Below are 16,553 nucleotides of genomic sequence, written 5' to 3' on the forward strand. Positions count from 1 at the left end.
TAAAAGCAAAGAAGTCAAGACAGTCACTGTATAATTTGTTCAGGCTTTTCCAAGATGTCTGTCTGTGTCTCTATGTCTGTCTCTCTGTCTCTGTCTCTTTCCCTCTCTCTCTCTCTATATATAAAATCAATGGCATGTTAGTCATCTTCCTCACTAACATGGGGGAAGAGAAACTACAAGAAACTCAGCCAATTCTTAAACACAGTTATGAATCCATTCATTCACCTCACAAACATTATGAGCCCTGCCACGTGCCAGGCGCTGTGGGTGCAGCAGAGAACAGGAATGCTGTCCAAGGAAGGAACCAGGGATCCTCCTGGAGTCCTCTGTTGCCCTCCTTCACCCTGCCTATTGTTTATGAATTCTTTTTTTTTTTTACTGTGGAAAATAGACATACCATAAAATGTACTATTTTAACATTTTTTTTTTTTTTTTTTTTTTTTTTTTTGCTGTACGCAGGCCTCTCACTGTTGTGGCCTCTCCCGTTGCGGAGCACAGCCTCCGGATGCGCAGGCTCAGCGGCCATGGCTCACGGGCCCAGCCGCTCTGCGGCATGTGGGATCTTCCCAGACTGGGGCACGAACCCGTGTCCTCTGCATCAGCAGGCGGACTCTCAACCACTGCGCCACCAGGGAAGCCCCTATTTTAACCATTTTTAAGTGCACAGTTCAGTGGCATTAAGTGCATTCATGTTGTGCCACCTTCACCACTATCCACCTCCAGAACTTTTTCATTTTCCCAAACTGACACTGTGCCCTCATTAAACACCAGCTCCCCATTTCCCCTCCCCCCAGGGCCAGGCAACCACCCTTCTCCTTTCTGTCTCTACGAATTGCGCTCCTCTAGGTACCTCATGTACGTTGAATCATACGGGATTTGTCCTTTTGTGTTTGGCTTATTTCACTTCATAAGCATACTGTCCTCAAGGCTCATCCACGCTATGCAAGTCACATGCACCACGCGGGTTTCCTTAAGGTTTCACATGTCTGTCCTTCCTCTTGTCCACTCTGTCCCTGCTTGCTCAGGCCGCCTCCTCTCTCCTGGACCAGTGCAGAAGGGACAGCCTGCTCTCCCGGCCTCCAGTCCTTCCTTCTTCCAATGCATTTTCCACGCCGCTTTCAAAGTAATCTTACATTTCTCTTTTTAAGCTTCAGATGAGATTTTAAAGCTTATTCATTAAAGTGGTACATGTGCATGGTTGTCAAAAATTCAAATCCAAAAGGGTAGAAAGTGAAAAGAATCATCACTTAATGCTCCATTTTTGTAGCTGCGCATCAGCGTTTTTAACCCCTGCCTGGCTTGCTTTCATTGTGCCAATGCACTGCAGTTACTTAGCCAGCCCTGTCTGCTGAGACACTCAAGTCGCTTCTCACACGTTGGACTTCCAGAGCTGGGTGCACATCCTTGGCCACGAATCTCAGCCCACGTCCAGGTCGGTTCCAAAGAAGCCAACAGACTCCTCACCAGGCTGCCTGGCTGCATGGCTAGGGGCCTCCTGGATACCAGCCTCTGCTGCAGCTCCTGACTGGGCAAGGGCTGGAAAGCCCAGAGCAGTGGGTCGGCTCCGAAGTGGCCCAGGGCCTAGGGTTCAGCGTGAGAGGCACGGGAGGTACCTGTGCGGACAGGGAGGCTGGGACTGTTTTCGGGGCCCGTATCCGTGCAGCCATCAGCGTTCTGCACAGGATGTGCTTCTCACACAGCTGAGCAGGCCCTGGGGGTAGAGAGCGTGCTGCCCCATACCCCCGCACAGCCAAATGGGGCCGAGGGGCAGCGGGGTCTGTCCCGGCCAGGGCTGGCTCCCTCCGAGTCTGTGGAGGCCCCACCCCCACCAGGCTGGCCTCAGCCCCTTGGTCCACCTCGTGGCTCTGGCCCACAGCTTCTCACGAGTTCTTGGATGCCCACTGCCACTCAGGTGACACATACCCCCACCTTTGGAGCACGTACTCTGGCTCTATCTTGGCTGAGGTTGGACATGTGCCCAAAAGGAAGTTTTAGATGGTTTGTTCTTGGGAGAGGAAGCTGGAGCCCTGGGATGTGAGGGACCTGGGGAGGAATGATAGCCCCAGGCTGCGCAGGGGAGCATCCGTCAGCCAGGCCTCCATCCACTTCCTCCTTCTCTCATTCCTTCGCTCACTGGTTCGTCCAACGGCTCCTGGCCATTTACTCTCTTGTCAGATGCTAAGCTCGACAGCCCAAGCCATCTCTGGGCATCCCTTTGTGAAACAGAACCTTGCCTGGACAGGCCCCTGGATGGATTCCTGCATCCCCCAAGCAGAGGTCACCTATGAGCACGTGCGCTCCTGCCCTCCGTCTCCACTCTAGGGGATCCAGAGACAACTCACAGAAAGCCCCCCGAGGTCTCCCTTCCCGGGTGTCTGGCGACACGGCATGGTTGCGGCAGCCTCCCGGCCCCCGAGGGCTGCCGCTCATGAGTTAGTTCAGAATTTTCCCACGATGGGCTTCACTGCTCGCATCTCTGCCCAGGAGCCTCGTCCATCTCAGCTCCTGGCCTCCCTCGGCTCAGGCGGCTGCCCCTCCTGCCCAGTGCAAAGGCTGTGAGCAGGGCCTGCCACAGCTGAGGCCCCAGTCCCCACTGTGCTCTTGGCCGCGAGCAAGACAAGGGAGGGGAGTGGAGCTTTGCTGCCTGATGCAACGTCTGGCAGGGCCCATCCCTTATCAGAGCGCCATTCACAGCAGACTCTGGGACCCCACCTCCCCCCACGGGAGGCAGCGGCGGGCCCAGGGCCTGCCTGGGAGCCATCCAAGTAGAAAGCTGTTCTCTTGTGAAGGCCCCTTGCCAGGTCACGAGGGAGGCCTGAGCAGAAAGGCCTCCGAGGGGAGAGCCGGGTAGGGGAGCTGGTGCCTAGAGTTTCGGGCCTCAGATCACAGCCTGCTTTTTTTCCAGTGCGCTCCCTCACTGAGATTGCCTGGGATGCCTTCGCTGGTTTCTGCCCTCCCTACTGTTAGCACATAGCTGGAGAGACTTGGAACTGAAAGCCACAAGGCCTAGTTTCTTTATCCTAAAAAAGGCATCCCGGATTGATATAATTCAAGAGACTGATGTATGTGAAGCCCCAAGCGCCAAGGTTTGCCCATAGTACACACTCGTAGCACACACATGTAGTATATACGTGTAGTACCCGCTCAGCCCACGCTTGTAGTACACACTCAGGACATATAATCAGCGCATACCCGCAGCACAGGTCACAGTGCGCACATATGCTTCACTCAGGGAACAATGGCTTTTTCTTCTTCCTCTTTGTATTTTCCATCAACTTAGAATGATTAAGCATCTCACAGTGGGCTAAGTGCTTTGGAAAAGGCATCCATCTATTCATTCTACGAAAATTATGAGACACCTACTGTGCCTGGTGCACATAGAGCAGGGCACTGGGCATACAAGGATGAAGCAGACAGAGAGCTCTCCCCTCAGAGAGCTCACACTCCAGTGACTGAAATAGGCAGCAAACAAGTACACTTCCATCCTGGAAGGAAGTAAAGCAGGGTGCAGAGAGGGAACATGATAGGGAGAGGGGAGATGGTCAACTTTAGGTCAGTGGTCAGGGAAGGACTCCGGAGGAGGGGACATTTGAGCTGAGTACTGAGTATAACTGGGCCCAGGACGGCTGCCCCACTCCCCACTGCATCCAGGCAGAGCTGGGCTGGCACCTGCCCCTGGTGCCCTGGAAATATGACCTCCACTGGCATCCCAGCAGGGACGTGCCACCTTTTCCTTTGGCTGTCACAATTTCCTTTTGCTGGTGTTGGGGGGGCAGGAAGGTATCAAGTACTCCCCTGGGAGATGGCATCCATCAAGTAAAGGAAGAGATTTTTCATTCTTCCCATGAGCTAAGCAAGGGGGGCACCACGGGTTTGGGGAGGGAGGTAGTTTTGTCCAGTGTCACAGATATCACAGACACACTTCTTGCAAAGGGCCTCCTGCAGGCCAGGTTCTACCTGAGTGACCCCCATCCCAGCCCTGTCCTCGTCCCTCATGACCCGTGACCTCCTGGCATCTGTGACCCTCTGCTACCCCCGGGTCTAAACCTCTCTCGCCTGCCTGCCCACTTGCCTGCTGGCCTGCCAAAGCTAACCCTAGGGGTAGCCTGCCTGGGCAGGGCAAAGGAGCCAACAGCCTGCCTGCGGTTTCATTTGGAGGGAGTTTTCACCCTTGCGTCTTCCTTTTAGGGCAATGTCGTGAAGGTTCTCAGGAATCTGGTATTATTTGGGGGGTGAGGGGGCTGGGACAGCGACTCGAAAATAGAAACAGTGCCCGGAAGGGAGGGGAGGAGAAGGTTCAGGATCTTTGTCATCAAGGCAGCCAAAGTTGTAAATCTTACCAAAGATGTTAGACCCAAAAGAGAGAAGACAGTGAACGCAACTCCCCCTGGGCCACACCTGCCTTTTCTCCCTCTCCCATGTACCAGATACTGCTCCTCACAGCAACCACCCTTTCCATGCTACCAGTGAAGAAAGTGAGGCCCAGAGAGGTTAAGTCACTTATACAATGCTACACAGCATGGTAGACATGCAGAAAGGACAAGAGCCCAGGACTTTTGGTCCTAGCTCCTTCTGCTTCCATCACATCATCAGATCCAGGCAACTCTCAGCTGAGAGCCGAGAGAGAAGAAAGCCAGGATTTCAACCCTTTGTGCTCTGCAGACTCAGTACTGGGGCTCACCCTCCCAGCAGGATAGGTGGCCTCGCATCCCACCACAGGCTAAACTGGGTGCATGGGGAACATGGCCCTGCCCGGCATTCTGCAAACGAATGCTGACAGCCTTCCAGGCACCAGCTTCAACGGGTTGACTCACCAGTGATTTGCTGGGCAGCTGATATATGGTGGATGCCATTCTAGACGCTGGTCCTGACTTCAGAGAACTTGCAGTCTGGGAATGGGAGAAAGACAGACCATCAGCTGGAAAGCCCAACCACATGTGCTATGGCGGGGGTGGGGGGGTGTCACTGTGGAACATCAAGAGGCTGGAATGACGTCGATCTGAGAGGGGTGATCAGGCTGCCGCTGGAGGAACCTTGGGCAAATAAATTAATCTCTCTCAACCTCAGTTTCCTCATCTGTAAAATGGGCTGGTCGCTACCTAATAGGGCTTTTGTGAAATGAGGAAATGCAAATCAAGTGCTTAGCTTGACACCAGGCATAGAGTAGTAACTTTATAAATTTCAATAAATTTCATCTACCCATATCCTTCTAGTTGACTCTTTCAACCAGAGTGTAAGCCCCATGAGGGCATGGGCTGGGTCTGCTTGTTCACTGCTGTATTGCCAGTGCCTAGAATGGCACATAGGAGGTGCTCAGAAAATATCTGCTTAATGAGTGCATAGGAAATGGCCCAGAAGAATTAGGAAGAGGCAAAAATATTCAGTTGCCCTTGAAATGGGCTTGCGGCCCTCTTCCCTCCTGGCTCCCCTCCAACTACCCACACTCACAAAGCACCCCAGCATTCTGCCAGGGAGAGCTGCCCACTGCCGCACCACCACTCCGCCCTGCACAGCTGAGGAGCTCCACTCCAGCTGCCAGGGTACACATCTGTCTTCTCACAAGCCTCACTGCTTTCTCCAGAGGGTAGATTTTCTGGCTGTCCCTAAAGCCACTTCCATTGTGTGATGAAGGTGCAGCCCTGGGACCCTCCTTTCTGCCCTCCCACTCCCCCATGTCATCAGCTTGGAAGAAATTCATTATTCCCAGAAAGAAGGATGGTCCTGGATGTCCTGCACAAGGTCACAATAAGATTTTTCCAAACTTGGAGCAGACTGTCTCCCATGGATGAGGGTCCTTGTGGAGAAAGGGATAGACTTTTGGAAGAGGGGGTTGTGCTGGAATCTTGCGGCTTGTGGTATGGGACAGTGTGTGTGTGTGTGTGTGTGTGTGTGATGGTGAGGACGAGTGAAAGAAATGGTGATTCAGCCTCCATTGGGCAATGGTGTTTTTACTCCAGCTTTAAAAAATATATACACTTTCCGCTAAGAGTCATTTATTCCTTTAACCATTCTGTCATTTAGCAGCCATGCATGAGTGTCTCCTGTGTGCCTGGCCCAGTGCTAAGGGATAATGAGGGAGCCAGACAAACTCCCCGCCCTCCCCAAAGGGATGATCAGCACTGAACAAGTCATTACAAGTGGGCCTGCTTTATGACAAAGTCTCAGGTGCTTAAAGAGAGTCTTTGTACTGTGGCGGGGCGGAGGAGGCCCTAACCTATCCCGGGGAAGCTGCCCCACGAAGCTGAGACCCGAAGGCCGAGGCCATGTGAAGGATTTTGTTAGAATTCACATGCTATGGTGGAAAACCTTTAGTTAATTTTTAAAAATTTATACATCCGGGACTTCCCTGGTAGCACAATGGTTAAGAATCTGCCTGCCAATGCAGGGGACACGGGCTCAATCCCTGGTCCGGGAAGATCCCACATGCTGCGGAGCAACTAAGCCCATGTGCCACAACTACTGAGCCTGCGCTCTAGAACCCGCGAGCCACAACTACTGAAGCCCACGCACCTAGAGCCCATGCTCCGCAACAAGAGAAGCCGCTGCAATGAGAAGCCCATGCACCACAACGAAGAGTAGCCCCCGCTCATCGCAACTAGAGAAAGCCCGCATGCAGCAACGAAGACCCAACGCAGCCAGAAAAAAACAAAAACAAAAATTATACATCTGCATGGTAAAATTTCTAATAGTGCACAATGTTACACAGCAAACACTAAGACTCATCCCACCCTTCTCTCCTGACCTACCCGTCCCTTTGTTACAGGCCTTGTGTATGCCTGTGGTCACAGTCCACTTTTCTCTCCCTTAATTTTTTTTTTTTCAAATGGGATCATACTACATCAGAGGTTCTCAACCTGGGATGATTTTGTACCTCCCCCCTGCCCAGAGGACATTAGACAACGTCTGGAGATATTTTTGATTGTCACCTCTGAGCAAAGGGGATTCTACTGTTATCTAATGAGTAGAGGCCAAGGATGCTGTTAAACATCCTACAATGCACAGGACAATCCCCACAACAAAGAATGATCTGATCTAAAATGTTATTAGTGCTGACATAAAAAAGAACGAAATAATGCCATTTGCAGCAACATGGATGGACCTAGATTGTCATACTGAGTGAAGTAAGTCAGAGAAAGACAAATATCATATGAAATTGATTATATGTGGAATATCGAAAAAAGGCACAAATGAACTTATTTACAAAACAGAAATAGAGTCACAGATGTAGAAAACAAACTTATGGTTACCAAGGGGGAAAGCGGGGGCATAAATTGGGAGATTGGGATTGACATATACACACTACTATATATAAAGTAGATAACTAATAAGGACATACTGTATAGCACAGGGAACTCTGTAATGACCTATATGGAAAAAGAATCTTAAAAAGAGGGGATATATGTATACGTATAACTGATTCACTCTGCTGTACAGCAGAAACTAACAACATTGTAAATCAACTACACTCCAATAAAATTTTTTTAAAAGCCAATAGTGCTGACGCTAAGAAACCCTAGCCTATATAAACACACTATGTCTGCAGCTTGCTTATGTATAATATATACACATTATTTATATATAAAATTATAACATATTGGGTTGGCCAAAAAGTTCGTTTGGGTTTTTCTGTAACATCTTACGGAAAATCCTGAGCGAACTTTCTGGCCAACCCAATATATAGTAGATTATTCACGTCAGCATTAGTAGATCCACCTCATTATTCTTCGTGGCTGCATAATAATCCACTGCTTGCTCCAGCATATTTTATTTAGATGTTTTCACTCTTTGGCTATTGCAAACATGTTTACTGAAAGGAGTATTCTTTTCATACACTTGCCTTTCAGTCATGTGTGAAGTCAAAGCATAAACTGCTGGAAGTGACATGGACGAATCAGAAGGTTCATTGGTATTTTGAATGACCTCATTTCAAGTCTCTGGGGCATAGTCCATTGGGAGAGTGGGTCTGGGGTTCTGACAAAACAGGGCTGTGGTCCCCAAAAGTCTGGTGGAAAAGCTCCTGTTTGTTCTCATCTACAGACAAGGGTGTCCTGACCGCTCATCTCTCCACAGGACCAGGTGTCCCCCACCTGAACAACGAGCCAGGTCCTGAGTGATGTCCCCAAGCTGAGTGCCCATGGCCCTACCCTTCCCCATGGAGAAAGGACTCACTCTGCCCCAGGACTGCCGACACTTTCTGCACAGCCTGAGAATGAGGAGCAAATATGCCCTTTTCCTTGCTTTTGTGGTGGTGGTTTTTGTCTTCATTGAAAAGGAAAATAAAATCATATCAAGGTGAGGGATGCAAGCCCAAGTCTTCCCTGTCAAGGTGGGGTGGGTGGGGGCAGAGAGGTAGCTTGTAGGGCTGTCTGTGGACCTACAAAGGCAATCCCTCAACCAGTAATCATCAGACCTCTCCTGTGCCCAGGCAGTAGGTCATGCCCATGTCCTCATGACCGCACAGCTGTGAGACTTGGGCTCCAGACTCAGGCAGTCTGAGTTGGAATCCTGATTCTGGCACTTTTTTTTTGGCCGCAGCGCACGTCTTTCAGGATCTTAGTCCCCCCACCAGGGATTGAACCCATGACCCCTGCAGTGGAAGTATGGAGTCCTAACTACTGGACCGCCAGGGAATTCCCCTGATTCTGGCCCTTTCTAGCTGTGACAGCTTAGACAAATTATTTCACTTTTCTGTCTTAAGTCTCTCTTCTGTAAAATGTGACTAATAATGGGGCCTGCCTTGTTGTAAAGATTAAATAAGAAAATGTAAAAGTGTTTAGCCCTGTGCCTGACACACAGTTGGTGTCCTGTACTTGCTGGCTGTGGTTATTATTAATTAACTTCCTGGCCTAGGATGATGCCTCACATTAACAGCATATCTCCTATACCAATCTGAAGTCATGGATGAGGGTGAGGCAGGGTCCTGGTACAGATACTGTGGTGGGCAGGGCTGCCATGTTCAGCTGCCCAGGTTGTGCACTGTTCAACTCCAGGGGTGTGCACTCACAACAGCTACGCTGGGAATGCTGCCCCCTAGAGTTGGCAGTGTACCGCTGTGTGCAGTGGCCCTGCTAGTGGGCCTGCAAGACATAGAAAGATTTCACAGACCTTCTCTCCCAAGCACAACCCCTGCAAGAAAGCATCAACCAGGATGGGTAGGTTAGGAATAGGGCTATGTAGTAGGCACTATGTCAGTGCCCTGCCTGGGTTCCTTAGCATGGACTGCTCCAGTTTGTGCCTACTGGGTCCTATTGCAAGATCCTGCAACTCTCCACCTGAGGGCATTCTCTCCACCTGCACACTGGCAAGCCACAAGTCCTGGGGAGTAAATGCCTCTGGGAGCAGCCCTCAGTCAAGGCCAACTGGGAGCTTCACACCCCTTGGGTAGAGAATCCTGAGGTGTGTTCTATCTACACCTTCTCCTGGGGTTCCTCCGGCAGAGCGATTTGGCCACAGGGGTAGCCTGCTCACCCTTATGGACTTCCTTTCCTCCCTGCCTCACTTCCCTACCCCTCTACCCGTTCTTCCTGTGATCAAGTCCCAAATAAACTACTTACACTCAAATCCTTGCCTCAGAGTCGGCTTCTGGGTGATTATCCTGGGATGCTCCTCAGGGTGGCACAGGGGATGGAGTCCCCAGTCAGTCATTGACCCCGGTATCCCTCTGTTCTCACAGGGTCTCGGACAAACTGAAGCAGATCCCCCAATCCCCGGCAGATGCCAATAGCACCGACCCAGCCCTAGTCTTGGCCGAGAACGCATCCCTCCTGTCCCTGAGTGAGCTGGATTCGGCCTTCACGCAGCTGCAGAGCCGCCTGCGAAACCTCAGTCTGCAGCTAGGCGTGGCGCCGGCAGAGGAGGCTGAGGAGGAGACCACAGAGTGGGAGCAGGAGTCCCGCCCACCTGCCGAGGCCCCGCCCCGGCGCCACTTGCTCCTCATGGCCACCACGCGCACGGGCTCCTCGTTTGTGGGCGAGTTCTTCAATCAGCAGGGCAACATCTTCTACCTCTTCGAGCCGCTGTGGCACATCGAGCGCACGGTGTCTTTCGAGCAGGGCGGCGCCAACGCCGCAGGCTCGGCCCTGGTATACCGCGACGTGCTCAAGCAGCTCTTCCTGTGCGACCTGTACCTCCTGGAGCATTTCATCATCCCGGCACCCGAGGACCACCTGACCCAGTTCGTGTTCCGCCGGGGCTCCAGCCGCTCCCTCTGCGAGGACCCCGTCTGCACGCCCCTCGTCAAGAAGGTATTCGAGAAGTACCCCTGCAAGAACCGCCGCTGCGGCCTCCTCAACATGACGCTGGCCTCCGAGGCCTGCCGCCGCAAGGAGCACATGGCAATCAAGGCCGTCCGCATACGGCAGCTGGAGTTCCTGCAGCCGCTGGCCGAGGACCCCCGTCTGGACCTCCGCGTCATCCAGCTGGTGCGCGACCCCCGCGCTGTGCTAGCCTCCCGCATGGTGGCCTTCGCCGACAAGTACGAGACCTGGAAGAACTGGCTGGCCAAGGGACAGGACCAGCTGAGGGAGGAGGAGGTGCTGCGGCTGAAGGGCAACTGTGAGAGCATCCGCCTGTCCGCTGAGCTGGGCCTGAGGCAGCCGGCCTGGCTGCGGGGCCGTTACATGCTGGTGCGCTACGAGGACGTGGCCCTCAGGCCGCTGCAGAAGGCCCAGGAGATGTACCGCTTTGCAGGCATTCCCCTGACCCCGCAGGTGGAGGACTGGATCCAGAAGAACACCCAGGCGGCGCACGACGGCATCTACTCCACGCAGAAGAACTCCTCGGAGCAGTTTGAGAAGTGGCGCTTCAGCATGCCCTTCAAGCTAGCGCAGGTGGTACAGGCTGCCTGCGGCCCTGCCATGCGCCTCTTTGGCTACAAGCCTGTGCAGGACGCCGCCTCGCTCTCCAACCGCTCCGTCAGCCTGCTGGAGGAGCGCGGCACCTTCTGGGTCACGTAGGGGACCCGGGGCGTCGAGCACCCCTCCTGGTGAAAGCCCCGCCTTGCCTGCCTCACCCAGGCCAGCTGGGAGACTGCCGCGCCGCCGCGGGGGTGGGCAGGAAGACGTGCAGGGCGTAGGTGGCGCCTGCGCTGTAGAAGTAGGCCCTCAGCCCGCTCGCTTCCCGCCCTAGCTGTGGGCCTGGAGCTTCCCGCTGAGAACAGGACAGTGGCCAGTCCTTTTGAGGGCTGCAAACCCAGACCTAAGGGGCTGTGGTGTCCTGAGCAGGCCCAGGCAGGCCCGAGCCTATTGACAAGCCTTTCTCGCCTCTCTCTCCCTCTCTCTCTCCCTGTCTCTCTCTCTGTCTCTCTCTCTCTCTCTCTCTCTCTCTCTCTCTCTCTCTCTCACACACACACACACACACACACACACACACACACACACACACACACACACACACACACACACACACAGAGAGAAATATACATGAAACACACATAGGTGCCTGTAGACCCTGTGGGTCAGAGTCCACAAATATTTAACCACCAGAAGGGGTTTCAGACACTGACTAGCCACAGTCAGACCCCCTGCTGTACTCAGTGTCAACCTTTCAGTTTCCGAATTTCTCCATAATCCAGTGTGGCATCTGGGTGGGTCCCTGGGGAGAGGTGAAATCAGCTCTATATAGAGCTACAAAACAAACATACACATATAAAGACAAATACCTACACTCACACCACACAGAGAGGCAGAAGAACATAAAAACACAAACACACACACAGAAAAAATCTTCCCCGTTGCCTTATGCTTTGTCTGTATCACACACCTAAAGAAAAGCCTCTGCTTACCTTTTAGAGTTATTCGGGGAGGGGGGAATGATATACGGTCATGGGCCATGACCCTGTTCCCCATCCAAGCTTGAGGCTGAACGGTGGATGCAGAACTGCCAAGTCCACGGCCTCTGCCCACCTTAGATTCTCGTGGCTACCTCCCCTGACCCATTCGTGTCCTTGCTGCTAGCAGGCAGCACGGTTTGAAATGGCATGGCTGACCCTCGTGTGATTGCAGCCCGAAGGCCCTGTCCTAGCTCAATTGGCTCCCCGAGAGCAGGTCCATATTTGAAAGCGGCCTCAAGCCTGACTGGCAGGAGCATCAGTGGTCCCTGGAGGCAAAAGGCAGCTCATGAGTCCTGTCATTTCCGGCCAGGCCGCTGTGGGGCAAGGCGCAGAAGGAAATACAGAGTGCTCCTAAGGGAGAAGTCACATCAGGATACCCCGTCCCCCGAGAAGACAGGGACAGAGGTCAGCCACATGGTTGGTCGTCATGGTTATGTGGTTAGTGTCTGGAATTCCTCATTTAGGGCTCTGGGAAGAGTATTGCTCAATGTGGGATGGGGTGCATGTTTTATTTTTTTTTAAGTTATTTATGGTTTGGTCTCTTGTGGCTGTGTTTTCAGGTTTGTTTCTACAGGAGTGCTGCTTGGAAGCATTGTGGGCTTGAGGGGCTGAGGGGGGCCAGGAAGACCAGTGGGGAGCACTTTGGCTCCTGCTGGAGGAAGAGGAGGAGGAGCCTTCCCCCAGAAGAACCAGAGCCAAGGTGGCCACATGGCAGCCCACAGCGCCCCACGGGCTTTTTTGTTTGATCCAACGTGGAACAAATGTCAGAAACCAGTGGCGTTCTTTGCTGAGTGTCCAGAGACAGCATAAATTAGCAATCCTCACCCCCTCCCCAAGAAGAGGCCAGATTTGAACATCTCTCCCAGGTCCTAACATATTTCCTGGGGCGTCAGGGTCCTATGACCAAGCAGATGTCCCCAGAGTGGAAGCGTTTCCCCATTCCCACCCCAAACTAGGGGGCAACACTCAGTACCACCTCAGAACTTGCAGGAAGCATCAGCAGTTCACTAAGGGCTATTTCTGATTTCCTGGACAACCTCTGTATCAGATCCGTCTCATTGTCAAGCCCAGAGGGCTGAGTTTTGTTTTGAGTGTTATGGGGAGCAGGGAAATACAGGATCTGGGTCCAGCTAGTGTTGCCATAGGGAAGGGGGGGGTGTCCTGGCAGGAAGCCAGCCTTTGAAAAGGTGAGGACAGTGGCCATCTTGTGGGATCCATTACAGTCAGTGCGTTTGAGCTGCTGGGTCTCCATCACCATGGATTCAGCCAATCGAGGAAGTCTCTAGGTTTTCTGTTCCAAGAATAAATTGTGCTGGGAAATGGCTCTAATTTGGGGTCCAAAGGGACTCCAGCTCTGAAAACTTGATCCTGGGGCAGAGTGGGGCCAGGATGATTCTGGCAGGCCCAGAAGTACTGGCCATTCTTCCCCAGCCCTTGCCCTGCTCCCTCCACTGTTCCCCACCTGGGGGTGGTGGGAGGCAGGCACCTCTATCCAAGGCCCTTTCTGGTTCCTGGGGCCCTCCTAGTGTGGACTGCAGACTTCTTCCTTCTTCCCTTACTGTGCCTCTGGGGCCAAGGCCTCCACCCCTGAGCTCTGAGGACTATGCCGAGAATGGACCTTTGGGACTTCTCAGGACATTATCAATTTGTACACTGCAGATTGACTTAATTTATTTATTTTGTGAAAAAGAAGAGACAGAAAATATTTTATTTTTTGCAGGGACTCAAAGCTGTACCCAAATCAAAAAAGACGATAATAATAGAAACCATTCACTTCATACATACAAGGACACTCCAAGACGATTCAGAATACACGAGAGGACAAAACTGGGAGCGTGGGAGTCACGATGGCCGCAGGGTATTTTTTTAGCTCGGTTTCCTCTTGTTGATTTGAAGATATGACAGTAAGGCCCTTTCTGCTATATTACCTTTGTCCAGGTATCTGAAATAGGACACACCTCAAGAGAGTGTTGCCTTGGGCTTAGCAATGCTCTGGGAACCCTTGGGGTTTAGGGAGGAGAGGGAGGGATGACTACTGACTCCTACACTCCATGGGACCTGGTTGGAGTAACGTGTGAGGGGTTTTCAGCAGGGAGCTGGGCTAGGGGAGGTGGTCCAGCTGGGAGCTAGTGCCTCCTCTTCCAGCGAGGCCAGCCCTGGTTTCTCTGCTCCCTCTGGCCCCCCATGAGCCTTCACCTCCACAGCACCCACCTGCCTGGAGACAGAGGGAGTGTTGAGGCCTCACCTCTGCCCACCGCCAGCTTCCGGGGAACAAGAGGCTCATTCAGCAATGAGCGTTTATTCGTTTTTCTTTTTCTTCATGAAGACCTCTTTAGCCCAGCCTATAAAAATAGTTCAGAAGGTTCCAGGCCTTGGTGAGACACGGCAGTGTCCAACACCCTCAGGCTGTCGCCACTGCTGCCCATTCCTGGCTTCTCCTCTGGGCCTTGTTTATAAACCTTGGAGTGGATGAGGACATGGGGGGAAGGGTCTTTGGGAGCAGCATTTTGCGGGGGCAGGATTCCTGAGTCCCATGAAGAGGGAAAAAGAAGAAGCAGATCTCTGTAGCATGGCCCTTGCAGGTTATCACCAACTTATTATTAAGTTTGAGAGACATAAGCAAATTCTAGCCCTCTGTCCCTTTATGTGATGCACTCACTTGAAAATAAGTAACCAAATGAACAGGGGAAAAAAATGTTTGCCTGCCAGCACCCTCAGCCTGGGAGCTATGCCAGAGGCTGGTCTAATGGGGCAGCTGCTAACCAAACCCTTAAGAGCAGAGGACCCAACCGACCCATTACAAGAACATCTTTCCCTTCCACCTCTGCTTTCTGAACAAGCTCCAGGAGGTCCCTGTCCCAGAAGATGTATGCTTGGCCTAGAGAGCAGACAGGAGATGTAAGCATCAGATGGTCTGGTCCTGACCCTGAAGGTCTCTTCCAGCCCTGGTTCTGTGTTAATTGACTATGAGGCCTATCCCTTCAGAGGCCCTGGATTATGAAGGACAGGGGCAGAAGACTGGATGGCTGTGTCCCCAAGGCAGTCCTCTCCCACTCCCATCCCCAAAGGCTGAAAGCAAAGGTGGGTCTCAGAGGGGTGGGTTCCTGAGGCAGGGAGAGTGGGGTGGGGGAACAGATGCCTGCAGAGGATGCTCCTTCTTTAAACTTGTGCAGTCTGACGAGCTCCAAGACGTGGATCTTGTTAGTCTGCACAAATTTAAAGAAGGAGCGTCCTCTGAGTTCCAAAGTTAATGAGTTTGCCTGTGAAGATTCCTAGCACATGGTCCAGCTAGAAGGTAGGGAGGCGGCCCAGGGTTTCCTGAATGTAGCCACATGGCCTTTCAACTGCCCATGGTTTCAGAAGAGTGGAAGCTGCTCTTTACCTCAAAAGGATGAAGCAGAGTTGGCAGCTCAGATGTCTTAAGAACTTCAAGATCCTAGGGTCTTGTGACCTTTGTCATTCCATACTGTGCATGGGGGACTAGTTAGTTATGTGTTTCCAAGATTACATGGTACCATCCTCAGGGCCTAGCTCATACTGTAGACCAGGTATTTTATTTGTATTTATTTGTCAAATAAAATGGCCTATGTTCCTTGCTTCTTCTGTCATTGGGCTTGAACTGGTCACCCCCTAAAGTCTCCCTTTCATCTGTACTTTCTAGGCCAAGTCTGCCTGGCTCCCCTGCTCCCTCCTGGTTCCTGCAAACTCTTTTTGCCAAGAATTTTGGCCCCCTGTCATGTTTCATGGGCGCATAGTACAGGATACCCCTTCATGGCCATACGTGGCCATGGTATGTACATATGTGTCCACACGTGTGTATGTGTAGCATGTAGCTCAGCCTGCTTGGCCATGTTGCTCCCAGCCCCCTTGCCGTCAATGTCCCAGATGTTCTTGTGGCTACAATCTCCTGGAAACACAGGGGCTGCCTTCAGAAAGCTGGTGGCCACCACCAGTCAGGATCTTCTCTGCAGAACAGAATGTGAACCCATCACCTGATGGCTTACTTGATTTATTTAATTAAAAATGAAAACGCGCAATGAGCAGAATCTGAAATGTCTCTGCCCTCTTTTTTGCGTTTATTCTCAGCAGCAACTGGGTTGTAAAAATTTAACAGGAAAATTTGTACGTCAATTATATCTCAATAAAGCTGGAGTGGGGAGGGGAATAGGAAAAAAAAAAAGTAACAGGGAAAAAAATTAGCAGCAGTAGGAAAGGGGTAACTTCCAGCATGAAGCAGGTCAGAAAAACTGCCTACTCTTCAGGGGTGAAAGGCACAAGGGAAGCACGGATAAGTGCAGAGGGTGTGATGAATATTCTTTTACCAGAATGGCAGAGCTGGTGATAACTGTTTGGAGTTGGCTACAAGGATGAGGTCTGAGAGAGAAATACCTCATCATTGTTGGGAAGGTACAAGAACATTAGCTAAAGGTCAGGGGACCTGGGGACAAGTCCCAGCCTTGCCACTCTCTGGCCCTGTGACCTTGGGCAAGTCACTTCCCTTAATCTGTACCCCAGTTTCCGTTAGAATGAAAGGTGTAATTAGTAGTTGATAACCATTGTTCCAAAAAAGCCCCTTTAGGGATGGATTGAAGTCAGCTGAAAGGGCAGGCAATGCTCTCACTCGGAGCAACTGTGCGTTCATTCACTTCACATGTTGAAAGAGTACTTAAGATTTCATTTGGCCTTCAACAAAATCTCAAAAATCACCTGAGATTGCCAAGAA

At 51.9% G+C, this 16,553-nt stretch overlaps 1 protein-coding gene across 3 annotated transcripts in view; it reads left to right on the top strand.

The window, feature by feature from the left end:
• The window catches only part of CHST3 (carbohydrate sulfotransferase 3), a 41,341-nt gene extending 25,465 nt beyond the window's left edge, over window positions 1-15,876 (top strand). For 2 of the 3 annotated variants that reach the window (XM_033434157.2, XM_004273151.3), the window contains exons 2-3: window positions 8,071-8,292; window positions 9,674-15,876. In XM_033434157.2, coding sequence (XP_033290048.1) covers window positions 8,135-8,292; window positions 9,674-10,955 — 1,440 coding nt within the window. In that variant the 5' untranslated portion in view covers window positions 8,071-8,134 and the 3' untranslated portion in view covers window positions 10,956-15,876. Of the gene's footprint in view, window positions 1-8,037; window positions 8,293-9,673 lie in introns of all 3 variants that reach the window. The other variant, XM_033434158.2, reaches the window with a different exon arrangement.
• The last annotated feature ends 677 nt before the right edge of the window (window positions 15,877-16,553 follow it).

Source organism: Orcinus orca, chromosome 14 (genome assembly GCF_937001465.1).
Source record: "Orcinus orca chromosome 14, mOrcOrc1.1, whole genome shotgun sequence".
Lineage (NCBI taxonomy): Eukaryota > Metazoa > Chordata > Mammalia > Artiodactyla > Delphinidae > Orcinus > Orcinus orca.